This window comes from Sitophilus oryzae, unplaced genomic scaffold (assembly GCF_002938485.1).
Source record: "Sitophilus oryzae breed Bouriz unplaced genomic scaffold, Soryzae_2.0 scaffold_149_pilon_pilon, whole genome shotgun sequence".
NCBI classification, from domain to species: domain Eukaryota; kingdom Metazoa; phylum Arthropoda; class Insecta; order Coleoptera; family Curculionidae; genus Sitophilus; species Sitophilus oryzae.
Window position 1 is genome coordinate 2,069,069 of NW_022146169.1, and position 23,818 is coordinate 2,092,886.

The window sequence follows — 23,818 nt, forward strand, 5'->3', positions numbered from 1 at the left end:
TTGGTATATGCTCTTGAAATTATAAACTACACTGGCTTGGGTCAAAAAATATGGAATATTTTTTCTATGTTTTGCAGCATTACACAAATGGGAATAAATTTAAACTATAATAGGTGAGGATAACTAAAAAATATAATATGTGTTTCAAGATTTTATATAGAAAATAACTAAATATCTTTTTGGGGGTTCGTAAGTAAAACTTACGCTTAGCTTAGTTTTCTTTACTCTTTCTCTTTACATAGGGCATTGTTTTTGTGGTAAAGACGTCATTCCTTTTTTTGCATAGTTCTTCAATAAAATATTGGATATGCTGAACAAGATAGATTTAATAATAAATTCTGACGTATGTGAGGGGCAATTGTGACCTAAAAAAAGACTTACATCCAGGCCATTTATATTTGCAAATGTCTTTCTGTGATCTTTTTGATGTAAAAAGCCTGATTCTTCTTCCAACATTTTACTTATAGTGAGGTATGTGTAAGCAGTAGCCATAACTACATCCTCACTAGGGTAACAGAGGCCTTTGGCCTTTTTGAGGCATATTTAATGCACTTCTTACCCGAGAACTACTAGTAGGGGTGAAATTATCTCTTTTAATAGCTGTCAACCATTTTTTACGAAGCTCGTCATTTTTGAGGAATATAAAAGCAGAAACCTTGGGACCCCCTCTATAATTCCCGTGACAATTTGGAACAGAGCATGTAAAAGGCGTGCTACAATAAAATGTTAATACCTAACCTTTAATTATATATACCTATCTTTTGATTATTGTAAGTAACCATTATAAAGTATAATGCAGACTGGCGGTGAAGGCTTTTTACTCATTTCGGTGTAATATCTTGATAAATACTTCTAGTTCTTATTTTAAAATAATTAATAATAGAGGAGTACGAAAAGCACAAAAGTTTGAAGTTCCCTATGTGGAATTTTGTTTGGTTTGGATTTTTATTACACTGTTATTTTATCACAATTTTCTGATCACACCATGCACTGAACACTAAGAACTAAACAAACGTGTTGCAGAAGCACAACCAACTAGAGATAATTAATTATTTCTGGTATGCAATCGGAACGAGAAACCACTATCGGCTTTTCAGGTTAAAGGTAAACAATTTAATAATGCACTGCCTTCGCCGCCATATTTGCCTTTCCCATATCAAGTTGATTGGACTTGAGTTGAGGTGGTGCTGGTCAAATCAAATTGCAATGTTGCCAGTTGTTGGCTGGCGCACGAGCACGGTTCTGCAATGTGATTGGGCGTATTTTTCATACGTCATCAATTGGCACTTTAAAATTATTTCAAATTACAGCAATTTTGAGGCCTATAAAAAAATTATTCAATGTCATGGAACTATTTTTTTTTGGATAAATATACTTAAAATAGTCTTCTATTTCAGGTTTTGTCCTTGAATTGGGTATTTTATTTTTTGTGAAAGGGCCCATTGCATAGAGCACCACTCTCAATATTTTTATAAACGAAGCTTCAATGGAGCTCAGAATTCTACTTGTTATATAACATAAGATAAGCAAATATCTAGGTAGGTGTGTAGATCTCCATGTAAATGATCGTAAGTCGACTGGCTGTCTAATGTATAGGCTGTGTTATAGGTAATCAGAAAAAAAAACTGTTATATAAGTCAAAATCGCAATTTTCTAATATTAACGTAAACAATATTTATCTACCTAAAGCTAAATCACAAGTATCGCTTTCTTGAAACTGTTGCTTCATAATATATTGCAGCTTGATCTTCCAATCGATGTGGACATGCTTTCCAGCTTTGATCAAATTGATCATGTTCCGCTTATCGGTCACATCCTTGCTATGTTCGTAAATTATTCTGTACGTTTTATCTTTTGTAACCTAAAATCAAAATTTCAAGATAAAAATATATTTCTTTCTTTAGATTTTAATATTCAGTTGTAGATATTAAAAAGTTTTTTAACATCTTCTGAAAACACTTTTTATTAACTTCGATGAAAATTTCTTGAGAGTCAACTTTTCAATATTCTCCGAAAATGTTTTTTTGTCATTATACAGGATGTTACTGAAGTAATGTGAAAATTGAGTGGCTTAGAGTAAATCTAAAACTGATGAAAACTGCTTATAAAAATTCAATATAAGTATGAATCAAAAATGGATATTAAGGAAGTTAGGGAATTCCATTTTGTTTAAATTAAAAGCAACCAATACAGTACTATACATGCAAATTTCAAACTCTCCAAATATTGGCTCCTCTGTTGATTTTATGGCAAAGGCATAAATAAGTTTTTAAAGGTCTACGTATGCTGAATACACATGCCAAATTTGAATAATTTTGCCGTTTTTAACTAACTTAAGAAAACTGCGTCTATTTTTAAATTAAAGCTGGAGAAGTAACAATGCTAAACCAGACAAATGTCAACATAACTTTTATAACTCGTCGTTACATATATGAGCTAAAGACATTAATGATCTTTAAAAAACCCTTTTACGACTTCGCTGTAAAATTAACAAGAGGTCAATATTTGGATAGTACAAAATATGCTTGGGATTTTCTATGTTTCTAACTATGATGAACCATCTGGTATACAGGGTGTCCCAGAAATAAGTGCAAATATTTTAAGGGGTGGTAGATCTCGATAAAAGAAACATATTTTCTCTTTATCGTTTTTCAAATAAGTCCAAAATAACGGAGTTATTTTACTTTGAAAATTTCCAAAATAAATGATTTTTTGCTAAAATTTTGAGAACCACTGGATCTTTTCTGGATTTTCTTTCTTGTAAATTTAATCTTATACCTATGTTGACATATTATCAACAAATTATGTTTTTTAACTAAAAACTAAAAAAAAATCCAAAAAAAATTTCAAAAAATTTCGAATTTTCAAAATTTCTTTTCGCGAAAAAAAACTTCATAGGCGTGTTTCTGGGATTGAATTATACTACCAGTTAAAATATTTGCACTTATTTCTGGGACACCCTGTATAGGGTGGTGACAATTTCGATGCTCAATATTGGCATCTCAGAAACTACGAGAGATACGAATTCGGTTAAATGGGGTAAAAGTTGCGTAATTAGATGTTTGACAAACACCTATGCAAAAAAACCCGGTAATTTGATTAGTCTAGGATTTATGTCAAAAAAATGAAAATAATACGTTTATATTAAATGACAATATCTTCAGAACTATTGTATCTATTGGAACATAAGTTGGTAGTTTTATATTTGTAACCTCGGCCAATTAAATGCCGTTTTCAGAAAATTTCTAAGCCTTCTAGATTTAGCACAACAGCAGTCAAGTTTTTGTTTTCTTATGGCCGCCATTTTGAATTTTTATACTATGAGATAGAGCAAAAACTAATCAATACGGTAGTATCTAATTTTTATTCATTATTATGTAAATTGACTAAAAAAATAAGATTTTTTAACAATTCGCTCAAAAGATCAAGTCTGCCTTGGAAATCCAATTGACACTTTATATAACAGGAAGTTAATTTTTGACTACTACTATTAAGTGTCAAATCTGGACACAAAAATTTATAGTAAATAGTGTAAAATGTATTAACAGTCAACAATATGTTCACAAGTCACAAGTGAGGAAATACGAGATATGTATGATGTTTACTTAAAAATAATAATAATTCCGTTATGGCATGCGCAAGTTATAGAACATTGTATGACAGATTATACAGATTATAATCTTTGTTTTTTCTTTTTTGTTTTTCGTGGTTCCAATTTTCGGAATCGGGCACTAGTTAGGTGACTAGTTTACGCCCATAGCACGCCCACTTATGGCCTCTAAAATTGTGCACAGCGCCTGACCGGCACAGTTATTAGAGAGATATCGGAAAACCGAATAGCGTCATCCAGTATTTACGCGTACCTTATCATGGTTACAATATGCGCGAGTCAATTTTTAACGCAACACCCGCTAATAGCGTTACCGCCTGACGTAATTTGCGGATCAATTACACCAAGCGCTCTTTCTAAATAACCTCTGATAACGTTTAAAAATTGCTTAAATGGGCATGTGCGGGTATTTGACAACCGGAGCCGGCCGGCGAGATCTTTTATTTTAGGTTATGTTTGAATTGTTTTGAATTATTACTTTAGTTTTATTAGGTAATTTGATATTTAAGTTTGATATACATCCAAAATATGGATTCCACCTCTTCCAATACTAAAGAACCTATAAAGAGTCTTAGGTTTACAGCAGATGACGACTTAGCCCTTCTAAGAGAATTTGTTGCTTTTGTTGCCCTAAACCCACTGGCAAACGTTGAACAATAAAGCACTGGAAATAAGCACTTTAGCCCTTTAGTTTTAAAATACCTAGTAAACAAAACAATTTCAAAGTTTTAAATTCAAAGTTAGGTTAAGTTTAAATAGCGGACGCGACGCGATCAGAATTCTTTCCGATCCGATAACTATAAATGAAGAGAGTTAATACCACCTCACGTAAAGGAAATAACACCTGGCCTTATTAACGTCCATGCACGCTATTCGGTTTAGCGATATCTCTCTATTACGCTGTTTATTGTTATTTTACGAGTTTATTTTTGCGCACAGGAAATTTGACTCGTTTGCACATTGTCATAAAAAACAATTTTCGTACCACGAATTAGGGACAAGATTTTTATCTGTATACTTATAGGATACCTAATCTGTGATTGTATCCTGAAAGGACTCAACCTCATCGTACTATTTTCGCAAGAAATTTAGCAGTTTTTGGTAGCTTTAAGAAACAAGAGGACAGTATTTTAAAAGGCTTAATGATTTTAATGTGCCAGCCTAGATTGAAATAAATCCCTAAACTTCTAGTAGTAAACTAAAATTTCAAAAAGAAACTTGTAATTACGCAACTTTTGTCCCATTTAACCGAATATCGTATTGTTTCTGAGATGCCAATGTTGAGCATCGAAATTGTCACCACCCTGTATACTTTTCCTCATAAAAATTAATGGTCTTCTTAACATTTGCTTAGATAATTCGAAGAGTTTCCTGAATGAAGTATTTTAAAAATTTGAAATATACATTTAGTGAGTTGCTTCAGAATAGTCGATATAAATTTTTAAATTTTGTGAAAAAAGAATCTTCAAATCAATTTAGGCTAGTTTGGGTAAGTTTTTTAACAAATTTTTAGAGCTATAACAAAGCTATCAATACAATTTTCCACCTGTAGCTGTGCTTCGAGAAATGTATTCTTTCCATAACTCCATGTCAGTGTATCGACGTGTTGGATAAGCTCGTCTATGGTGGTAATGGGAATGTCGATTTTGGGAAATGTAAGAAAAGCTACTAAATTTCCGCAGTAACTTGTCCCAATTACTAGAACAACCAACCACCAAGATCCTATCAATATACGAGCACTGTCTGCGTATGGAAGATGCATTCCACCTAAAACAATATTGCCTATATGTAATGTCTGTTCTTCAATATTAAGTGATGTTGCAATTGGATAAAGTGAAACTTTAATGTTATCTATAAATAATAACTTTCATTAAATCTTAACAGAACTTTTGTGAAAGGAAAGTTGAATGGTCAATAGATTGTAGAATAAATGGGTGGGGAGAAGTTAATCACCGCGAACTTATAGATCTATTGTGTCCCCTTTTTTGGAGTTGTAATTGATCATACAGTCTCAGGACTTTGTCAAAAGCGGTTTTATAAGGGTTAGTTCTTCATCTCTGATATTAATCGTATCAAAGTTTATAGCATGAATGGTTGTCGTCTCGGCGCACTCAGTGATGAGGTATTCTGGTGTTTCCCCATTTTCTCCACAGAATTCAACGTTGGTTCTTAGCTTCAATCTACTGAGGTGTTCATTGAGCAGACAGTGTCCTGTTAAAAACTCCACGACAATCCGGAGATTGTTCTTACTTAAATCACGGAAAATCCTTGATCTTTTTCGGTCGTAAGTTCCGAGAAGTTTCTTCGAGTGTTGTAGACCGTTGGATGATTCCCATTCCAGGTTACGGATCGAGTCTTCTAGATTCTTGAGTTCCACTTTAAGTTGATTTCTAAGGGAAGCAGAACGGTTCTGGTCCATTTAGTGGGAGTGTTTGCTCCTTTTCTAGAGAGATCGTTTTTTCATTACCTTCCCTTGGTGGGCTAGCACCCAGAGTAGAAGGATTTTATTTGTTTTTTGCCCAATTTGTTTAGCTTCTCTGGTCGTTCTTTGACCAACTTCGATTTGATTTTTACTGAGATGACGGCTTCTAATGCTGGTTGACTACCGGATAAGATGACCAAGTTCCGACCGAACCTGGATTTTTAGTCTCGGCCGAGACCGAGACCGAGGCACGATACAATATTTATTCAATAGTTTAATATATGAAAAAAACATCTGATAATAATGTAATAAAAACGTTATTTTCGTGCAGAAACGGTTTTATTGGGATTTAATACTATAAAATTATTAGTACTAATAAAATGACTTTTTTAGTCTATGTTATTGGCTAAAAAAGTAATTTTCAGCATTGCATCCTTTCAAATTATGCAGTGTTTCATCATATTCTTTCTAAATAGTTGTTCGCTAGAGACGATTGTTGGTGGTGGAGATTAGAAATGTATAAGCTGCTGGTTTCAGAACTCTGAATAGAGGTGAATAATTACACACACAAATTTTACTTTTCAGTAGGATATACGAGTAAGGGTGGCTGCAACGACGTCCCGTAATCCTGCTGTTAAAACATAACAGCTGGTTACATATAAAAACCAATTGTTATCTTTTAACAGCAGGATTACGGGACGTCGTTACAGCCACTCTAATTCATATAAAAGCATAATTCTGTTAAATTTATAAAACTTACATTAATAAGACACTAACATATCACATTTCGTTCATTGTTTACGCATCGAAAGAGGAAGACGATTCTTCAGCCGTCCGGGAAATTCCCTTCGTGATTCAATCAGATTATGTATGAGTCAGATATGATCCAGTCTTTTTTTTTCGACTTCGGACGAGTATTTCATTAATCCACCCATCGATAGGTGGAGCGATACGCTCAAAATTAAGCTAATTTGACGATCGTGGGCAGTCTCGGTCGTGGCCGATAATCTCGGCCTTTTTATGCCAAGAACGAGACCGAGATCTCGGTCGGACCTTAAAAGATGACGGGTCACTAACTTTGAACTGACCTCTTAAGATCTCTTGTTCACTTTACTAAGTGTTAAATTGATCAATGTGGAATTGGGATAATAAATATGGAATATCATGGAACTGTTTATTTTATTTATCAAAGACAAAACAAGTTCTTTCCAAAAAATACAGGGTGATTCCTGTAAGTCGGTCATGCTTTCGAGGAATGATAGGGGACGTCGAAATATTCAGTGGCGTAGATGTGATACGCATCGGGTAATTTTTTCAACAAAAAAAATAGTACGCCACTGATAAACATAAAAATTTCGGAGTTTTTTTATTTACTCGGTTTATTTTCAAGAAAAAATGGCTGCATTCAGCAGACGCCACCGATTAGTAATCGATAACTAATCATAAAAATGCACCTAAAAATTTCCGATGACTAATCGCCCATTGGTAATCGGACGCCATTTTTACAATCGTTCTCAAAGAGCGATTTGTGATTAGCGATTACCGATTTGTTTATATAAAAAGTGTTAACAATATGACAATCTCTAAATGGAATGCAAGATTATTTATAGAAGAGAATACTTTTGATGCATTTGTTATTATTTATTTTTTAGTTATTTATAAATTTGTAAAAAAATATTACTGTAAAAATTAAAGTAAAATAAATATTATTTATTAAATACACAAACGAGATAAATGAAAATGATATAAATAAACAAACTAATACATAAAAGTCAAAAACCATATCAAAAATTAAATAAAAACTAGTGCCCTCTCCCGTTAATCGTAGAAATTATAAAAAGGTATTCAGAAAAATTACAAATCGCAAGAAAACGATTACTAATCGTAAATGACCGATTACCAATCCGATTCCGTCTGCTGAATGCAGCCATTGTCTCTTGCAACTTTCTTCCTAACACCATTTTGTCACAATTTAAAAATAAATATTTTTTTAATGAGAACCTTAAATATGCGAATTATTATAACTACCTTAAAACTACTAATTTTATTATTAACAATAAAAAAAATTCTAGTTCAAATTTATAATTTTTTTAAAAATTTATTTAGAGCTAATAGTAAAAAGTACTAAAGTTACTCAAGATGAAGGGAGCTAACGATGCACATGTGTTTCTGCCCTATAGTTATAAATAATTCGCTGTATTTAAGATTCTCTTTAAAAATTTATTTAGTTTTAAATTGTGACAAAATGGTGTTAGATAGGGGAAAGTTGCAAGAGACATTTTATCTTGGAAATAAACTGAGTAAATAAAAAAATCCGAAATTTTTATTTTTATCAGTGGCGTACTATTTTTTTTGAAAAAAATACCTGATGCGTATCACATCTACGCCACTGGTTGAAACTAAAACTTCTTCTTTTCACATTTCAAGTGTCTCTGTTAGGTAGATTCCTATAATGAAATTTTATAACGATACCTTCAACTGTTAAAAAAACTATTAAAGAATATCTTTAATTTTTCAAAAACTTTAACACCCTGTATCTTGCGTAAGAGGCATTTCCGACCCATAGTGTGCTTTATCAAAATTAATATTTCGACGTCCCCTATTATTCCTCAAAAGCATGACCGACTTACAGGAATCACCCTGTATATTCAAAGTTACTTTAAAACGACGAACTTTTTTACGATTACGAATTTTATAGATTAAATTATTAGTCATTTTATTTTGTATAATAAAATTATTTTATACAAACCTTGTTGCAAGAGTGCCCCGTACATATACCAAATACAATTTTGAATAGTAGCTAAGCCACCTTTACCTCGTATACCTTTGTATTCATATACAGGGCTGTACTTATGTATGCAGTACAATATGGGGCCCATGGATATAATAGTTGCCGCTAGACACAACCAAGTCTGTAACAAAAATGTTCTTAAAAATATATACGGGGTGTCAAAAAATAGTGTACCTATCAACTTCGATGGGTGTAATTCTAAGGATAAAAAAATAAAAAGTTCCTATAAACATATCATTTAAAATGCTTCGTAAATAAAAAGAATATGTATTTTATTTATTTTTAAGAACATTGGTAAACCGATTTTCTCGAAATTTAGTACTGTTACACACATTTTACTGGCAAAGCAACTGAAAGGGTACTTTCCATTTCCACTCTTCGCCCGTATCAAAATTCCTCCCGCCGCTCCCCGCCTGTCTTGTAGACTCTGGTCAGTCTACATCCGTTGCTCGACGTGTACACAGCGTTCCAAGTTTATTTTAGTTTTGTTTTCGCTCCGACGCATAGGGTGAACCAAAAATAGTGTTTTAGTTGTTTTGTTTGAATTGTGAATAAAATGTCTACTAGAAATATTTGTGCAGTGGATGGTTGTGAAAGTAGAATGACAGACGATTATTTTATCGTTCTTTAGGCGCCCAAAAGATCAACGAAGGTATATGTTTATATAGTATAGGCTATTAAGTATATAATAATTAAAGTATTAGACATTTTAAGTATATTATAATTATGGAAACCAAATTATGAATAAATTGCTTTAAAAATATACATATAAATTAAGAAAAGATTTTACTCGAAATATGCACAAAATATTTATTTTTAACAATTAGTTTATTATTTTAGAAGATATATTAGAGTAGTAGTAGATACTTTACTATTATGTTATGGATTTCCAGTATTTACCGGGTGGCAAAGTGCATATTAAATTATTTTTTTAAGATATTTGCATTTTTTTAAATAGCATGTTTTGTTTTTTAGATGTTTGTATTTAACTTAAACTACCTACCTGGAAAGTCCAAATTTTATCATCAGGTAATAAAAATACGTGCTTACAACTTGTTCTGCTATTGACAAGTTTTTTAGAGTTTTTACTAAATTTTATGTAACAGTAAATATAACAATTGACGAGCACATGGGAAAAACGATGAGTATCCAGAAATGGGGGGATAAATGTTCAGGAAAGCGTTTTTTTTTATTCAAATTACGCATGGACTTTTATATCTATTTCCCATTTTTAATGCTTGTTTCTAGGTGGTCGTTATCGATATTCCCGTTTATTTAGGTACCAAAAGATGTAGCCCCCCCCTTTTTGGTACTTTCATTGTTTTTCTTGTGTGCTGTTCAATTAATAGTAAATATTGTAATAAATTATATTTGCATATTTCTTAAGTTATAGCATGTTTTGCTTTTTAGCTGTTTGCACTTTAATCATCTACCTTTTTATCAAAAGGTAATAAAAAGTACTTGGATACAACTTGTCTTGCCATTGTCATTTTTTTTTCAGTTTTTACTAAATTTTATCAAACATTAAAATTTATTACACAATTAACTACTAACAGTCATAATTACTGTTCATGATAATCATAAAATTTAGAAAAAAATCCCAAAAAATTGACAATGGCAACACAAGTTGTATGTATGCAAAGGTATTTTTATTACCTTACTATAAAATTTGGGATTTCCCGGTAGGAAATTAAAGTAAAATGCAAACATCTATAAAGCAAAACATGCTATAATTTAAGAAATATGCAAATAGAATATTATATATAGTATATATGGGGTTTCCATAATAATTATTAATAATAATTCCCCTATTGACAATTCCATATTCCAAAGAATTAGAATAGAATAATATATCTATCTAATATTTTAATATTAATGTATTCACCATAGTATGTAGTAGTAGAGTCTGATAAGGAAAATAACTTGTAGGTGTGGAGCCTGGAAAAGTGCCTTAGGATTTATAGGATCCCACAGATATAAAAATTATACACCAGAACAATATCATAACCGTATTAGAATTTGCGGTTTATGAGATATGTTATTAAATAATAATAAGAAGAAAGTATTGATCAATTATTAAAGACGCCTAAAACTGTCAATCAATAAAACTAGTACTGTATTTTTATTTTTCTACTTGCTATATTAAAATTCCTTAGTATTTTTAGTTGATCCCTCGTATACGGCCAGCGTTCTGACTGATAAAATAGCACTTCCGCTGCACCCGGTAAGAGTACATATGTTTTGTCAACTCGAAGGGTCACGGGCCGCCTTTGAAGTCAAAATAACAATAGAATTCCTTAGAGTGAGCCAACTGTATATATTTATATTCTTTAAACTGTGTTACTACTGGCGGTACTTCTTTTATCAATATATCTATATTGATAAAATATGGATAGATACAGTAAGTCCAACAAATGATATAAGAAGCTAGGACTGTTTTACGTCAGAGAAAGGTACTTTTCATTTAGTTGGAAACGGTGAACGGTTTTCAAGATAGAGTAGAACTTCGACACATATCGGATTGTATCTTTTTTGACAACATATATACAATAAAAGAAGTGTTACTTAACTTAAACACTTTGATAAATTAATTAAGATTGCACTATTTTCTCGGCAAAAACACATTGACAGATAAAAGTCATAATTATATACTAAAAAAATCAAACTTACCCCTCCTGTAAATGGTGATATGAATAACAATGCTCTACTGAGTTCTCTAGGTCTTGCTACTAAAAAGGTATAAAACTGAATACTAATTGGGCTGGTAAAGTTTATCAGTTTTTTGTTTTCTTCTGTAACAGTAAACGCGCAAGCACCCATTGCTACTGACTTATTGTGAACTAATTCCAAAATTTCTTGAGGTACTCTACAAATAATTTTATCTAATTAATAACAATTATTAAAGAAAAAAAGTTAAAATATTGAAATATCTTGGCAACATTTTGTTATGGTTTAGCGAATAAAATTAAGATTTTGGGGAGTATCAATAAAATTTTTTACATATTTTATTGGTTTATTTTAAACGGGACATTTGGTAAGTGATTTTATTTTGTATGCTACTATACCGGGTGCGTATCAAAAATGGCTCACCCTAATAAACTTCTTATTTTATTAGATAAAAAACTAGATTTGGTATGAAGAATTTTGGGTTTTCGGGTTATTAGGCTGTCGTCGGTTAGAATTGCTTCCTAACGTTTCGCTAGCCCGAGTGGCTAGCATCTTTAGAGGTGTGTTTGCTCCGACTCCTCACACTGGACTGATGTAGACTGCTCACACTAGACTCACATCAGTCTAGTGTTAGCAGTCGGAGCAAACACACCTCTGAAGATGCTAGCCACTCGTGCTAGCGAAACGTTAGGAAGCAATTCTAACCGACGACGGCCTAATAACCCGAAAACCCAAAATTCTTCAAACGATGGCCGCGAAAGCCTAAACTACTACATTAGATTTGGTATGTTAGTATATGACATAAATTAGGATTGACTGACGTATTCAATTGTTTTCGGTCATCTTCTGTTTTACCGAAAATAACTTCAACTTTTGATTTTTAAATGGCACACTCGGTATTTTATTACTTTATTCGATAGAAAATGACACTCTCTGAATATAATGACATATCGTATGTCAACTTGACATTTTCGAATATGGCTTACTTGAAATTGCAACATGCGATTCATAACGACAATTTGACTCGAAATACCAAAAGTGTGTGGTACCAAATTATTAGTAAAAAAATTGGCGCCGGGAGGCACGTATAGCCGCCCATACTAAAATATGTTAATATCTCGAAAACTGCGGCTTTGACTGATTTTGATGTTATTACAAATTTTGTTGCAAATATTATCCCTAATCTTAATTTGGAAACCGCGTTTCGCTAGCTACTGTAATTTTGGAGTTACGATTTTTTAAAATTTTTAACCCCCTCCTGTACCCCCTTACCAACTCCCCACCCCCACCAAAAACTTATGGCCCGATTCTCGGGTGCCACAGTATTTTTGTGCCAAATTTGGTTAAAATCGGTTCAGCGGTTTTTGAGTTATCGTGTTACAGACGGACAGACGGACGGACAGACAGACAGACAGACAGACAGACAGACAGACACCATGAAAATATTTTGTATTTAGGTCATTTATGATCCAAATAACTTATTTTGAGTGAAATTAAAAAAACTTTTTTTTGCCGATCCTAATAGCCTACCATACCTAGTGGTATGGTCGGCTAAAAATTCTCTTTCCGAATATGCTAATATCTTTTAACCGGCCAGGACAAGACACTAAAAACATTAAACGATCAAATCTATTTTTCCAAGGTTCTTTGATTAAAAATTAGTGTTTTTAACACAGCCATGGCACTCTAGATTGAAATTTAAAATACAGTTTTGTTGTAAACCAAAATATCATAAGTTGACATATAATATGTCATTCTATTCAGAGTATCATTTTCTATCGAAGAAAGTAAAAATATACCGAGGGTGCCATTTAAAAATCAAAAGTTGTAGTCATTTCCGGTAAAACAGGAAGTGGCCAAAAAGAATTGAATACGTCAATCAATCCTAATTTATGTCAAATACTAACATACCAAATCTAGTTTTTTCATCTGAAAATATAAAGAAGTTATAGGGGATGTGCCACCGGGTTTACTATTTTCAGCCTTTAGTAAATTCAAATAGAATAGAAATAAAAAAATGACGCTAAGTCAAATACGGTATTATTTTAATATAATACTAATTTTCTGTTTTTTTAGCCGGTAAATTCTATAGAAATGGGCAATATAGGTGTTTGGTTTGGTAAGGTTTGATTATATTCATAACAAATTGAAGTATGATACACATTTTTTTGATTAAGGATGTGACTATAAAAAAGAAAATCATTGAGTATTTGTTCGGTTATATTTAAAAGTATCTTTATAGGTCAGTTATTACTTTCTATAGATAATAATTATTTCTAATTACTTAGCTACAATCATTTAATATTTTATTTTACGTTCATTCATTATTTCTTAGTATAATACTCAATATTTAGTATACATATCTACTTATAAATATCAATTCTTGAAATACCTATCTAGTATTATTTGTCAGCTGGACTAAATAATATTGGACAAGTAAAATGTAATTGTAAAAATGTAATCTTCGTGAGAATGAAATCATTTTTTACAAGACGAGACCTCAGTGCGGAACGCAGAACTTGAATGGCCAGATGCTACGTCTTCTTTGTGTTACTATATGGATGTGAGAGCTGGACATTAGATTCACAGACCGAAAAGAGAATAGAAGCCTTCGAAATGTATGTATACAGACGGATGCTGCGAATCTCATGGGTACAAAGGATCACCAACGATGAAGTACACCAGCGCATGCAGAGAAACAAAAAGAGATACTGAACACCATCAAGGAAAGAAAAATGCAATACCTGGGTTATGTGATGAGAGGTGGTAGATACGATATACTGCGCCTCATAATAGAGGGCAAAGTGCAAGGGAAAAGATCAGTAGGAAGACGCCAGAACTCATAGCTAAAAGATTTGAGGAGATGGTTTGAACGCTCGTCTGCGGAAATCTTCCGGGATGCAGTTTCCAGAGCCACAATTGCCATTTGGATCGCCAGCCTTCGGCAGGAGAGGGCGTGATAAGAAGAAGAAAATGTAATTAAGAAGTACGTGTTCGCAAAGCTGTTAGTTTGTTGTTTGTTTTATCTAAAATAGGTTATAATATCTTATGTATTGTATGCTATTTGTTTCATATCACCCAATAATTTTAACAATAAACATAAGAATACTAACATAGTATAGAATCCAGTAACACCGTTAACAAAAACGTACTGTATAATACTAAAATATCAGTCTATCAAGCATACAAAGAGCAACAAGCTCTGAAATATCAGCTAATCAAATTGCAAATTATATAGCTGAGACATCTAGGTCTCGACGTGATAAGGAGCACACAATTGAGATTAAGAGGAAATTAAAGGAGTTAAGAACAACCACTCCCCATATCTCGGAACATTTACAGCCCTTCGAAATTGACGACATAGTCACAGCTATTAAAGACATCAAGCCGAACAAAGCTCCTGGATATGACAACATTCATCCAGAATTCCTTATTTACGCTGGAGACCCTGCCCTCAAGTGGCTTTGTAGTTTCTTCTCGAGAATTTTATCAACCGCAACATTCCAAAGGAATTAAAAAGAAAACTAAAATAATAGCTGTGTTAAAACCAGGAAAATCTAAAGATCAACCTCAGAATTATCGACCCATAGCCCTTCTTAGTTGTACCTATAAGCTCCTAGAACGACTTATTTTCAATAGAATAAAGGATAGTATCTTAGACCATATTCCAGTTGAACAGGCAGGTTTCATTCCTAAACGCAGTTGCTGTGACCAAGTCGTAGCACTTACATCTCACATTGAAGGAAATTTCCAACTTAAGCTTAAAATCTCCATAGCTTTTGTCGATTTAACAGCCGCTTACGACACAGTCTGGAGAGAAGGTATGGTTTATAAATTACTTAAAGCACTTCCTTGTCAAACTATAGCTCGAGTTATCAACAACATGCTAAGTAACCGATATATCCAAGTATTTCAGGAGAGAGCACAAGTAAAACCTAAAAACTTAACAACGGCTTACCCCAAGGCTCCGTTCTCGCCCCTCTCTTATTCAACTTATACATCTCTGACCTACCAGATACGCAATCTAGAAAATTTTTACGCAGACGATATAGCCATAGCAACGGAACATGAATCGCTATATCAAACCCAAGAAACGCTTACAAAGGATCTCGCATCTTTGAATGCCTATTTTATAAAATGGAGACTTCAACCCAGTGCAAATAAGACAGAAGTGGCTACCTTCCATCTTAATAACAAGCTGGCGAATACTGAAATAAGCGTCCAGTTTGGTAACACCACTCTGCGTAATAACAAATATCCAAAATATCTGGGGATTACTCTAGACCGTACACTCTCATTTCGAAAACACCTAGAAAATGTTGCTGGGAAAATCAGAACACGAAACAACATTATACAAAAACTTTGTGTTACTTCTTGGGGTGCAAAAGCAACAACACTTCGGATCTCCGCCCTTGGTCTGGTATTCAGTGTGGCAGAGTATTGTGCACCCGTGTGGTTGAACAGCCACCACACAAATCTCGTAGACAGACAGCTGAACAACACCATGCGGCTGATTACAGGGACAATCAGATGCACCCCTAGTTACTGGCTTCTAGTTCTGAGTAACATCCTACCTCCAAATCTACGCAGAAACGAGGCTCTTCTTAGAGAATTTGATAAAATAATAGCTACCCCAACGCTACCTGTTCATAAAACACTTCCTGCTTTACAGGTGAATAGACTTAAGTCGAGGAATCCACCTTTGCGAATAGCTGAACAACTAAAAAGCAGTAACTACAATTCTCGAGAACAGTGGCTTCAGTTACGGAGAGAAATGGCCGATGCGCACCTATATTCCTGGTTCAAACATAACTATTGCCAGACATCGGGTACCGATCTAAACCGGAAAACATGGTCAACTTTGAATAGGATACGCTCTGGCCATGGAAGATGTGCGGATTCCCTTTATAAGTGGGGGAAAATACCTTCTCCAGAATGTGATTGCGGATCCCCTCACCAAACCATCCATCACATACTACTATTTGCAGACGATTTAAAAGTTTATAGGTCCATACGTACAATAAATGATTGTAAAGCCCTCCAGATGGATTTAGATCGTTTATCTGATTGGTGTAAGGTAAACCGATTACCGCTAAATAATAACAAATGCAAAAAATAACTATATCGCACAAAAGAAATGAATTTACATTTGATTACGTACTAGACGGTGATGTATTGGAGGACTGTAAATCGGTTATGGATCTTAGTGTATTAATAGATAAAAAGTTGTCTTTTAATCCACACATTGATATGATCGTGCAATCGGCACTGAGACTGTTAGGGTTTATCAGTCGAACAACATTGCATTTTAAGCAGCCCTCAAGCCTTCTCACCCTGTACAATTCTATGGTCAAATCCAGGCTGCAATATGCCAGTGTTATCTGGTCTCCATTTTACGCTATTCACATTGACCGTTTGGAGAAAGTACAGCGTAGGTTCTTGAAATTATCGCATTTTAGAACTTACGGACAGTACCCCCCGCATGGGTTTGATCAGCTGGATATGTTGAACAGTTATAATATATTACCTCTTGAGAGGTGCAGAATACAAAATAACATATGTTTTATCTTTAAACTGTGCAACAACTTGATAGAATTTACTCAGTTGTTAAACAAAGTAAACTTTGCGGTCCCGCTTGCAAATACTCGACAGTGTCGTGAATTTTATCAGCCGTTAGCGACATCAAATCTGCAGCAGAAAGCGCCCATATACCGTTCTTGCTTTCTATGGAACAACTTAGCAAATTATAACAATATTACTATAGACCTGCATAATTGTTCGTTAGACTCACTTTAAAAGAGCGCTGAGGGTTGGAAATCTTGAGGTTCATCGGTATAGGTTTATTTGATTTACTCTGTTGCGTAATAAGTTTATTTAATTTAATTTAATTTACTCTGTAGGTAATATAGGTTTATTCAATTTACTCTGTAGTTAATATAAGTTTATTTAATTTACTCTATTTCAGTTCATGTTGTCTAGTAATTGGATTTTTTGTAATCTGTTGGACAATAAAGACAAATAATATAATAATAATATAATAAATAATAATAATAATATAACTAGAGAGTGCAACCTACGCGCTTATGGTGAAGATTGGAGGGACTTTCTGGAGGCTTCTCCATCAGCTTTGGAATGGATAGGGCATCTAGATGTTAATATATGGTGTTCGTAAATACGTTTTTTATGTTGTCTTTTTATATTATACTTGTTTTTTTTATATTTACATTGTAATGTTTTCATTTACATTGTAGTTTATTTTATGTCTATGTTTAAGTGTCTGATTTTCTTGCATGTATATGAGCCATACGATAAATAAATAAATCAGTCTATCCAACGAGTCGATTTTTTTTCGACAGACGACATCCAAAAAATCACAGGAACTCCAATTCACCTGTATGACCTGTACCCACTTCTTGGACATACTTGAGTAGATTATTGTATATATTTAACTCTTTATCAATCTAATAATGTAAAAGTCTACTTCACTTACGTGTATGTGGAAATTCCTGAACTCTCTATAACATCCAGGAACGCTGTAGTCTCGTTTTTGGGATTATACCTTGTTACATTGTATTGAAAGTGGGATTTTACTATTTCAACGTTGAAAGTAAAGTTTAAATTTTTGGACAGCTCTCTCATAATATCGAAAACTATACCACTGTATTCAATGACGTCTCCTGATTCGTTGACCTTGAGAATTTGCCATGGAGGATTCTAGAAATATTAATAAAATTTATAATACAAAATCAAGAAAATTGAAGCAACAATATACTTACATGAAAAGAAACTACTGGAAGAGTTTTTCCTCTAAATCCATGCGAAATGTGAGGAAATAGTTCGTCAGACATAGTTGGACCGTCGCTAGGTCTCCAAGAGCCAACTTGCAATATCTCCGCTATGGAATGTTCTGAACGTATGCTGTCTAAATACTCCCTGCCCCATGTCTCTCCAGTTTCAAACTTCCATGTGGTACAGTTATCACAAACGCCGTAGTCAGTAAGATATTTCTTAAAAAAGCGATTATAATATGCAAGCTGATTATGGCACAAAAAAATGTATATGTAGGTATACAGGGTGTTTCAAAAAACATGTGCTATCTCCCGTGAAAAGATTCCTCATATAAAAATAAGATTTATTTTTCATATCAACGTAGGTCCGATTCTGCTTTCTTTCGTAGTCACAGGGTGTTAAAGTCTTAATAATCTTTCGATTTATTATAATTTTCTTCCAAGTACTTTTAGTGATTCGAATGAAATTTTGAGGGTACAAGTTACTTTATTAACAAGTGCTACGAGTATCAGGGACGTGCATATACATCAGGGACGTGCATATGGGTTATCACTGGAATATTTTTCAAAAAAAAAAAATCATGTGCGCCACTTACTTTTTTCTTTTGGGATCAAAATTGAGTAGGCCCTTTAATGCCAATTAAAAGTTATCTCTTAATATTTTGTCGAATTTGGCCCCCTTGATGAGATAAACGCAATTTTATTAATCACATTTAATAAAATTAAAATAAAAATAAAATTATTAAATTACTTATTATACCTAATTTATTATTAAATATTATTACTATTAGTCAAACCTACAGCAATTTCAAATAAAAAAAATAATGGTATTTAAGATAATTACAAAAAACATAATTTTAAAAAGTTTTAACATCCTGTAACTCTAAAACTATGCATTTCCTTGTCCGTGTTTATAGGAACTTTTTTTCATATTTTTTGATGAGGAATCAATAAGTACCTATTTAAAACTTTTGCAAGTTAATGATATTATTTTTTTTAATGATTGCTATTAGACTTGGACCAAGGCAAATTAATAAAATTGCGTTTATCTCATCAAGGAGGCCGAAATCGACAAAATATCAAGAGACAACTTTTGATCGGCATTGAACTGTTTACGCTATTTCGCTAACAAGAGAAAAAAGTCAGTGGCGTAGATGCTTTATTTAGAAAAATATTCCAGTGATAACCCATATGCGCGTCCCTGTTTTAAAATATGTCGTATTTATAGTAACTTTTACCCTCAAAATTTCATTTGAAACGGTAAAGGTACTTGGAAGAAAGTTATTGGATAAATCGGGTTAAGAACTTTAACACCCTGTAGTTCCGAAACAAAGCAGAATCGGACCTATGTTGATAAGAAAAATCAATTTTATTTTTACGTGATGAATCTCCCCACGAGAGATGTCACATGTTTTTTGAAACACCCTGTATATTGTTTAAGGTACATCCAATGGGATGATTCCTGATACTGACAGTAGTAGAATGTAGAATGAGTAAGGAGGAGGGTTAATCACCGCCACCTTAAAGACCTATTATGTCCCCCTTTCGTGAGTTATAGCTCATCATGCAGTCTATAACTCATCATACATGGGGATCTACCTGTTATACGGGGGACAGAGTATTTCCCCTCCTCTTCTGATAACAGAAGTTCATCCTCCGAGAAGTGGGCATCTACCACCGACCTTAAGCTAAGACCCCCACATCCACACCCTCCACCCGTGATACATGACCACAGTCACTAGAGGGTGCTCGGCATGATGGGTAGTACCATCCGGCATCGTTATACGCGTCTTGGTTCAATTCCTTGACCACGGCACTACAGCCAGGAACAAGACAATGAGATGCTCCTTAGATCCAGCCAAACTGCTAGAGAAGATCCCCCTAGCACATGACTAGGAGCTTCCCCACCAACGACAAGGTCTCGTATCTCCCAGAGGAAGATACTGACAGTTATGTTTGTCGTTTTAATTCAGAGTTAAATTGCATCTTGTCATTTTCTGGATATTGCCTGTCGAAATCTTCCCTTACTCCTTGAGTCGACTACTATTAACTTTAATGTGTAACCAGAATAGAGCTTATTATACCAGAATAAGTTTATATTGTAGCTTTTTATGGAGAAGGCAGTCTTTTTAGCGAGCATTATTTTGTTTAATTCCGTTAATCTAAATCCGAGATAACCTTATTTTAACAGAAGCAATATGTACCAGAAAACACAAAAAAAGAGACTTTTGCATTGATTTCATTAGATTTCATTCATTGGTTTCCCGATTGGCTACTGATATTTTTCGGACTTTCAAATAATTTCCAGTAATTTCTTTTAGCCGATTTCCTTATTAGATTTTTTTCCAAAATTCCACGATAAATAGATTCAGAGGGATAAAGCCGGCATCTATTATTAGTTGGCCACCTGGCACATTAAAAAAACTAAAAGACTGTAATTTTATTTTACCTTCATTTTTTCTAATAAATCATTTTTTCTGTCCTGCTTAGTAGGTCTAATAGCTTCCCATTCTTCTTCAGAAACCTGTGCAGCTGTTTCAAATTCATCCACTATTGCACTATCCAAGGATTTCGTGAAACCAGCTAATATTTCTTCTATATGACACATCATTCCACCCTATTTAAGATATTTAGTTATGCTTCAATAGTTAAACTATTTCATGATTATATAAATATTATTAATTTTATTAAAGTAACTAGAATTTCAAAACGTGTATTTAGCAAATTGCAATAAAACATCCCGACAATAGGCTTCGTGCATTTCAGTTGATTGCAAAAAATCAGATCAGGCAGAAATCAAAAGTTTTCGCTATGTATTTCACGCCGGCCGTCCCGGTTACAGTTCATAGTTATTTTTTTAGAATTTTCACAAATTATACTTTCTAACACTTTTCGAATACTTATATAAACTTTTTTTTATATACTCGCTATTTAAACCCCTGTATTTGTATATGCTGATTGTTTACGATATTCTCAGATGTTGGCAGCACCGGCGGAGAAAAAAAAATAAATCTCAGAAGAAAAAAAATCTTGTCTATACCTTACAGCTCTTCTTTGAAATAGTGTTGTTATAAATAAAGGCTACATTATCGCCTTCTTTTAATAGTCTTTTAAATCTCATTAACCCTGTAATTTTATTCGTCGTATCGGATATTACGTATAGCCATTGATTAAGTGTGTCCACTAATTTTAGTTCTTTTGCATACTCCATAATAATTTCGACGAATTCGAAACTAACAATTACTGAAATTCGAATAAAACATTTAGTGTCAATATATACAGGGTGATTCTCTAACTTTCTTTAAAATAGGACAATTACTTGTCCGTAATTTTAAAAAAAATGTCGATATCGTTTTATATTTAATTAAATTATATTAATAAATTTATATCCAAACTAATATAATTACCTAGGAAGTTACCACCGACGGTTTTTGGATCTATAGTGGAGAGTTTTTCTTTGAAATTCGACCGGATTTCTTCAATCGACAAGGAAGAACTTGAAAAAAGCTTCATTAGAGATATACCAGATGCACCGATGCGATTGGCTTGTTTGGTTACTGATCTAATTATTCTCGTTATCATGTCATCAGCTAAAGATTATTTAAAACAAAAAGTAAAAAATAATATTACCCATTAATATATTATACCAGGTGCGTCTCAAAAGTGGCTCATCTCTATAACTTCTTTATTTTTTATTTTTTAATATGACATGAATTATCATTGATCATTGAAATGACGTATTTGTCTTCGGCCACTTCCTTCGGCCTTCACCGAAAATGACCACAACTTTTGACTTCTAAATGTACCCTCAGTTTTTTACTTTATTCGATAGAAAATGACACTCTGAATAGAATGACATATCATATGTCAACTTTTGACATTTTCTCATATGATTTATTTATTAATTGTAATATCCCGTTCATAATGACAATTTGACTCGAAATACCAAGTGTGTGCCGTGTGTGGTACCAAATTATTCGTAAAATATGCTTTTTCCAAATATGCTAACGAGCCACCCTCGTTCCATTTGAAATAATGGAGACATTATTAAAAATACGATTTGGGCATCTTTAAACCGGCCAGGACAAGCCACGAAAAGCACTAGGCGATTAAATCAATTTTTCCTCCTTGGTTAAAAGTTAGTGTTTTTAACACAGCCATGACACTCTAGATTGAAATTTAAAATATAATTTGTTTTTAAGCGAAAACGTCAAAAGTTGACGTATGATATGTCATTCTATTTAGGGTGTCATTTGCTAGCGAATAAAGTAAGAATATACCAAGAGTGCCATTTAAAAATCAAAAGTTGTAGTCATTTCCGGAGAAACAGGAAGTGACCAAAAACAATTGAATACGTCAATCAATCTTAATTTATGTCATATATTGACATACCATATCATGTTTTTTTTATCTAAAAAAATAATAGAGTTTTAAGGGTGAGCCACTTTTGAGACGCACTCGGTAGACAAATAAAATACAAAAATACAAGACTGGGGAGAACTCAAGACAAGATACCTTTCAAATTCTGAAAGCGACAAAAAAGATATTTTAAAACTTTATGATAAAATTGTTCAAATAAAAAATATGAAGGGTCCAGGGAAAAAACATGATAACCGCCATTTTACTAATATTACTGGAGAGTACTGGACGGCTGATGGTTATCAAGTTCTTTCCGTGTATTCTATATTTTTACTAGGCGTATATCACAGGATTTAACAACTTATTGCCCTGCCGAGTTTATACGTTTTGTAGGGACCAGTTATATAATATCGTAAAATCATAAAATTAAGAAACTGGCGCTTATCAAGTTTTTTCCCTGGATCCTTCATATACTAAAGGCTGGCAAAGGTTAGTCTTGGGTCGAGATTTCCGTATGTAAGAAGAGTACAATGCGTTTATAATGTACTGAACAAAGAGAGGACAGTAAACACAGTGCACATCGCTAAGAGACGTGGAAGGGGATATAGCAGATATGTCACAGTTGACCGGTCGACCCAATCAATACCTCTGTCAGTACTTAAAGTTCTAGGGAAAGGTGTACGTCATGCGTTCAGCTTCACGATTTAATTACGTCTCGTTATACTTAATTTCTTTATTTATTAATGAGTCGTTGTAATTTTCCCTATAGCTTGAATTTTTTTAAGTGCAAGCTAGAAACACTTGCATTTTTGGTAAAAATAAGTGGAATTGAGTGGGTGTTCGATAGTGGTCGCGCTATTAGAATTCAAAAATCGATATCCTGAAATCTATTACAAATAATGGATTGTAGTTTTTTCAAGAACTTTGTTAATATTTCTGCTGTATTTTCTTTGTAGGCAGTATGTGAAAATCTTTATCAATAAAAAAATTACACGATTGCTGAAAATTGCTATGCTCTAAAAGTAAATGGATGGATTGTTTACAATTTTTGAATGGAAAAAACAACCTTATCGGATTTTTCTTATGTAAACATATCGTAAAATATCCGATCTTGAAAATAAAAAAGTTTCAATATCTAAAGTGGTTCTTGAGTTATGGCCTGTTATGTGTTAAAAAGTTGA

At 33.2% G+C, this 23,818-nt stretch overlaps 1 protein-coding gene across 1 annotated transcript in view; it reads right to left on the reverse strand.

The window, feature by feature from the left end:
* LOC115878014 (ionotropic receptor 93a) overlaps positions 1 to 23,818 on the reverse strand; it is a 35,167-nt gene that overhangs the window by 5,349 nt on the left and 6,000 nt on the right. The window contains exons 5-13 of the mRNA XM_030894368.1: positions 21,686 to 21,868; positions 21,319 to 21,521; positions 20,728 to 20,895; positions 18,267 to 18,497; positions 17,981 to 18,204; positions 11,494 to 11,689; positions 8,782 to 8,944; positions 5,157 to 5,377; positions 1,684 to 1,861 (exon numbers count right to left, since the gene is read on the reverse strand). Of these exons, the coding sequence (XP_030750228.1) occupies positions 1,684 to 1,861; positions 5,157 to 5,377; positions 8,782 to 8,944; positions 11,494 to 11,689; positions 17,981 to 18,204; positions 18,267 to 18,497; positions 20,728 to 20,895; positions 21,319 to 21,521; positions 21,686 to 21,868 (1,767 nt within the window). The remainder of the gene's footprint in view (positions 1 to 1,683; positions 1,862 to 5,156; positions 5,378 to 8,781; positions 8,945 to 11,493; positions 11,690 to 17,980; positions 18,205 to 18,266; positions 18,498 to 20,727; positions 20,896 to 21,318; positions 21,522 to 21,685; positions 21,869 to 23,818) is intronic.